The sequence below is a fragment of the Anabas testudineus genome, chromosome 22 (assembly GCF_900324465.2).
Source record: "Anabas testudineus chromosome 22, fAnaTes1.2, whole genome shotgun sequence".
In the NCBI taxonomy this organism is placed as follows: Eukaryota; Metazoa; Chordata; class Actinopteri; order Anabantiformes; family Anabantidae; genus Anabas; species Anabas testudineus.
In genome coordinates, this window is record NC_046630.1 from 3,706,498 (window position 1) to 3,712,926 (window position 6,429).

At 39.6% G+C, this 6,429-nt stretch overlaps 1 protein-coding gene across 1 annotated transcript; it reads right to left on the reverse strand.

The window, feature by feature from the left end:
• Positions 1–3,585: 3,585 nt before the first annotated feature.
• Positions 3,586–5,310, reverse strand: LOC113148582 (nanos homolog 1-like). The gene has a single exon (XM_026340326.1). It carries the CDS (start codon positions 5,208–5,210, stop codon positions 4,527–4,529), a length of 684 nt encoding a protein of 227 aa, XP_026196111.1. The 5' UTR covers positions 5,211–5,310; the 3' UTR covers positions 3,586–4,526.
• Between the last annotated feature and the right edge of the window lie 1,119 nt (positions 5,311–6,429).

The window sequence follows — 6,429 nt, forward strand, 5'->3', positions numbered from 1 at the left end:
GCTGTCAGCAGCCACTGAGCCAATAGCAGACTGCTGCAGTGAGGAGAGAGGAGAGGCTGGTTTTCAGTTTCACTCTCAGCAACAGCAGATAGAGAAGATGTGGTAGGGCAGATTTTGTTTTAATCTGCTCTAGTTAAATCCTTGTATTACTCTACAGTATGTGTTGATAGAGGCACACTCTGCTTCATTTTACACCATCATACCAGACTCATATGCAAGCAACAAGCACAGTGACATACATAAAGCGAGACATAAACTGGAGCACACATGACTTGAAACAAAGTTCTCCCCACACTGCTCAGAGAAACTGATTATGTGGAATTTAAAGGCAGAGTGTGGGGGGGCTATTTACCTTAACATTAATTACCATAGAGATTATGTGGTACTTAAAAAGTTAAGTGTTTTAGATTAGTGCCCAGTACTTTATCTTCAACATGATGCCAGATGCTATAGATATAGATATAACAGTTCAGAATTTATTTGTTATTTATGTATCATTTATCTTTATTTTTTTATTTTATTCTCTTTTCTTTAGTGTATTACTAAAGAAGGTTTTATGGTGTTTATTTGTGGTACCTTGCAAATTGTCATTGCTCCGTGAGTATATTTAGACGTAGCTATTTGATCTATTTAAAATGCAAATTGATGAGTCACTGATGTTCTTGAGCTGTCCTGATGCTGACAGTGTGTGTGGGGGGAAGAAAGTGCTATGTGCTGACATAGAGAAACGCTCCTGCTGTTTAACATCCATAGATGAGTCAGAGAGTCTCTGTAAATCATACTAAGATGTTATTGAAAATCTTAGACATCAGATGATGTTCTTATCCAGGAAGCTTTTCAGATCCCTGCTGAAGGACACAGTTGATGACAGATATGTTTAGATGGGTGACAGTATTTAAAGCCAACATTAAACTCCTAGAGTGTCAGGATTTGTCATCCTGCTGCTGAGGAAGCTCTCACTATTTGACCCCTGACACTCAAACATTCAAACATCATTACTGTATTCTAGTTTCACTCACTGAAAACATTACTGCTGTGTGAGAAGAGATAATAATGTAAGAGTGGAACTACACTGTCTACAGGGATTTATTATGATGTCTTCTTTAAAGTACATCTACACTGTAGATGATGTGCCGCAGTTTGACAAATGCAATGTGCCTCAGATCTCATCTTAAATATTTGTGACATTACAAACGTTTTAGAAGTCGATTATCTCTCTAGTACCATATGTCTACAGAGCAGAGTGGGGAGTTTCTGAGCAGGAAAGTTAAATTTAACCTTCCATGGTACCATTGTTATCACTAAAAGACTATCTCTCTGTGTTACGAGGTAATTATTTATTCTGTGAGTTGAGATAGAGTTCTGTATTTGTCTAGTTTGAGTTATTTCTTATTTTGTCTTTTTCTTTGTAAAACAAATGGAGCAGGAATAGAGTGTAATGAGGCCAGGATTTGAAAACCATCTAAATACACAGAGGGTGTTTGCTTCCAGATGCTTTGTTTCATTTTGTTTGTTTCGTGCTATAAAATAACTGGAATCTCCATTTTTTTCATATGATCTGTTGACTTAGGGACAGCAACAACTTTATCAGCCCTGCACATCAACTTGGAAAGACTTTACAACTTCAATGCAGGGATGTTGGTTGGCTTCCTTGTATGAACATCCTCATTCGGGTCCTACCACAGCATTTCTTTAGGATTAAGGACTTTGTCTTAGCCTTTCCACAACATTACATTCATTCTGCTTTAACCATTGTTTATTGTTTGTGTATTTAGGTTTGTTGTCTCTCTGCGTGATCCACTTGATCTGTTGAGCATCATGGATAAATGCCTCGACTCAGGGGCTTTTTGGGTTATCCACATAACCGTGAGCAAACAGTAGATGGTGTGTGTTCTTTTTCTGGAGTAGTGGCTTCCTTCTTGCTACTCTGCCACGCACATCATTGTTGTTCAACATTGTCCTGATGGTGGACCATCATCGATATTAGCCACTGCAAGGTAGACTTTAGTTTCCTAGATGTTACCCTGAGGTTCCTTGTGACCTCTTGGACCATTCCAGCGTTGCTCTCTGTGTAATCTCTGTTAGTCGACCACACCCTAGGAAAAGTAACAGTGGTGTTGAATGTTCTCAATTTTTCGAATCCTTAGAAATTCTTTTGTATCCCTATCTCTTGTAACTTTTCTTCTTCACTGAAATTACAATGTGTACAGTATCTGCAGGATTAAACCCATGCTGTTTAACAAAGGATAAAACTAAAGCATTTAGGGAATAGAGTGGCCTCGGGGAAATGACTCTTGACATGACAGCTGCTACTAAAATGCTAATGAAAAAGGAAAATGTTTTTTATTAGACCACTAGGTGACACCATTCAGTCAGACAGTTTCTTCTGTAGCCATATGTGTCCTGAGAAATCTGGATTCAAACTTAACCATTGAAAAATAGTATAAATAATATTTGATATGGTATTTCAAACTCTAGGCCCTTAAAATCAAGGAAAGATTGACATATTCAAACATAATGTAAAAGATTAAAATAAAGAGAGCATAACTGGAGTTAATTTTATAAAAGGTGCTGGCAAATATAAATGCCTGATTTAAAGGTTTGTTCCAGATAGGCGGTGCATGAAAATCAAATGCTCACAATTCTTCTCAATGCAGCAGAAATGTAAATTTCTTTGGCTCAAAACTATTCAGCACTTTATATTGAAATGTCTAACTGGAAAAAACTTTTTATTTAGAAGGACTGTCTACCAAAAATACACTCGTACCAGCTGTCTTTGTTTGCACAGACAGAAGAAACTCTCCTCAATAAGAATAAGTGTATAACCATAAATAAAACAGATTTATTGTGTTTTTTGGGTGATTGCCTTGATGCTCAAATCTGAAGTTGATGCTTAATAGAAATTTTTTAACAGCTGTAAAGGACACAGGATGTAAATAATAAACACATTTTCATTTTTTGTTTTAGTTTCAGGCTCCTAAAACTGTGTCTCCTGTCAAAACTCTCAAATGATCACATGTAATCATGTGAAATGTGGAATATGGAGAGAAGGTCTTTATTATGTTTGTTTGTGACCCCTTTATGTGATATACACATAACAACAAAAACCTGCTATTTAATTATAGTGAATCATGAATCAGTCCCAGATTACAAATAGACGAGTGCACACACATCAGGACAAGTCAAATGGCTTCAAATTTATAATCAGAAACTTCAAAAGACCTTAATCTGGTCCCAGATGAGACTTATCCATTATTAAGCACTGAGCTCAGTATTTCACCCTTCATTAAAATACTGTTGATGCTTTTTAGACAAACAACCCAGTGTTTATGTGCGAGTCCAGTACAAATGTTTTAATACAGTGTAGTGGATGTTGTCATTTCTTATCACTAGGTGGCGCATTTGCATTGTGTGTAAGTGTGGCAGAGATATTTGTCAGGTGAAAACAGCAAATACAAAATCAAAAACAAAATCATTTTTACTTGAAATATCTCATGATGATGCTGCAGACTGTGACACTTTTAGCTGACATTGTGAAATGTATGATTTATGGCACAACAGTAAGAGTCAGTTTCAGTCGGAGCGATGTAAAGAAAAATGCAAATTACATGTTTATTCAGAAGTAATTTACAGTGAATATATTTCCCAATGATACATAAGGAAAAAATAAGTACATAAACATTTCTATTGACAGATAAAGACTTTGGAATGTCAGGCCTTTCATTGCTAAAAGTGTTTGCCCCTTTTATACATTTACAAGAATTGCAGATACACATTTAGGTGTGTGTGTGTGTGTGTGTGTGTGTGTGTGTGTGTTGGGGGGGGCAATTGAACATTTGTGTTTTTTGTGACAGAAATTAGCAACTTGAAGAGCATGTAGGTGAACTGCCACCTTTACATTCAGTTAAATCCTGAAAAATACTATCCACATAAAAGCACATAAGGAATATAAGACGTCCACATATAAACAATACAGAAATTACCTAAATACAAAATGTATTCCTTTGGTAGAAAACACTTATTTCAGGAAAAAATGTGCTCGATATAAAGAAGTATATGTTGCATCTTCCATGGCCTGTGGTCTGTGGGACTAAACATTCATATCAGGAGTGCTGCATATTCATTTATGTTGGCATCTCATAAACCAGCCCGCTGACATGCACAGAGCTGTTTGCACTGGCACTGCGCTTTTTAAAACACAGCAACTTTTGATGACAGCATGAAGGTTTTCATTTACAGGTCGGGTTGTAGGCTACAGTACTTTGGTTCATATTTGATCAAGTCCTTTGAGTGCTGGGTGTGAGGGGGGGGGGGGGTGTAATGTCGTGCGCAGTGCGTCCATGTGTAAACTATGTGCCCATAGAGTTACAGGACAGACGAAAACATTACAAAAGAAGCAGTGACACATACAAAATATCAATAAAAATCTTTTTTTTTTATCTCTCCAGACTTGTCTTGTGCATGAAATATGACAACATTTCTAGTAATGTCAGACAGTGCAACTCAAACTTCATTCACCTCCTCGTTTAGAAGATTTTCAGCCTTTTGCCAACCGCTCTTCCTCCCTTCGACACTCTCTGGCTCGGCTGGTCTTTAGAGAGCGGGCAGTACTTGATGGTGTGCGCATTGTCGCCGTTGGCACTGCACAAAGGGCAGGTGTATGCCCGGAGGATGGGGCACAGCACTCTGCCGTCGGCTGTCTTCAGGATATGGGTGCCATAAACCTCCTCCGGTGCGCCATTATTCCGACAGAAGACGCACACCTTCGGCTCGGGCTTTGCCCTCTGAGTCTGTTTGCGCCTGCGGTCCATGGAGAGCAGGTCGAGGCCGGCGAAAGTTCCCCTGTAGGAGGGTGAATCTCTGCCTCCCAGCGGTGAATCGCCAGCAAGATGTTCGTACGGCCTGAGCAGCGAGATGCGCTCCTTGAGATCATAGATGGAGATCGGTGGGGAGCCCGGGGCCGCGCAGCAGCAGTCTAAGTGCCCATCGTTGTCCCTTCCGTGCCCAATTACGCAGGAGCAAACCGGGGAATCGTCCTCCAAGCCAAGAGTCGCTTTAAGAGACTCTGTTATAGAGTTAGGGCTACAGGACGGGCTGTGGATCTTATTTTTAGCGACAAGTGTAGACAGGCCGAGGTAGTCGTTCCAGAAATTAAAGGTGTAATCATACGGAGACCGCGCGTCCAGGTAACCGCGGTCTAAAAAATCCATCCTGGCAGAACTGCAGAGTTTAATGCCCACAGAAGTAGAGACGCGTTTGGAGTGAGGTGTTTACCAGCATGGGTCGATGTATGGGTGATATACTCTCTTCTCTTGCTGGGTCCAGTATGAAGAGCACTTAACGTGTAGGCGCTGATAAGTTCCCCAGAATAAAACAGGGGGCGTGGTTTAGTTCAAGTTGATTATCTCTCCTGCCCCATAGGAGGGTCTACTGAGCAGGGAAAATCACTTTAACATCCCAGAATATAACTGTTATCACCACAAGACTATTCATGTTACAAGGAAATTGTTTATTCTACAAGTTAAGATAGGCTGCTATATTTGTCCTGACTTATTTATTATTTTATCAGTGTTTGGAAAAAGGAGCAATGGTAAAGTTGTCTTTTGATGCATGATAGTAGTTTCTTCACATCCTCAAGAAACCCAAATCTCCCTCATATGATCTATGATGACAAGTAATGAGTAGTAACCATAAACTGATCTTCATGTGTAAAATCTGTTATATTACAGCAACTGAAGGTTGCGGTCTATTTGCAGAAACTGCAGTCTGTGCACATGTGTATGTGAATATTTGAATTTAAAGACAGACTTGAAAGTATGTGAACCTGGTCTCTGGGATAAATGCTACACAATCTGCAGCCTCTGTACTCTTAATAGTACAGGCCCCTCTGTTTGGTTGACAGGAGATCTTAGGAAGTACAGGGCAGTAACACAACAACAACCCTCTGGCACTAAAACAAAATCAGCATTGTCTATTTTACGACTTTACCACATCCCTTCCTGTACTTATGAACCTCTAGTGAGTCGTTCCACATGGACCTGCCATGTCCTCCCTGCACCTGTTCTGCTTCCCCTGAGTCCAAGGCTTTGTGCTCACAACCAAACCTCCTCTGCTCCATTGTCTCCTCTCTACAGCAGGCCGTTTAACTTCATTAATATGCATTAAAATGGCATGTACTGTGTGTGTGTGTGTGTGTGTGTGTGTGTGTGTGTGTGTGTGTGTGTGTGTGTGTGTGTGTGTGTGTGTGTGTGAGTCAGTCAAAGCCCAGTAAGACATGCTAAAAAAAAAGCCTTGATAACTGACCCGACTGCTGCAACAATCACTATGTTTCTATTTTATAAAGGAGATAAAGGAGAAAGTATTCAATGTTGTTTTCACACTATTGTATTACAAATTTGTTATTATATTTTTATTAGTGATTATAGTTTT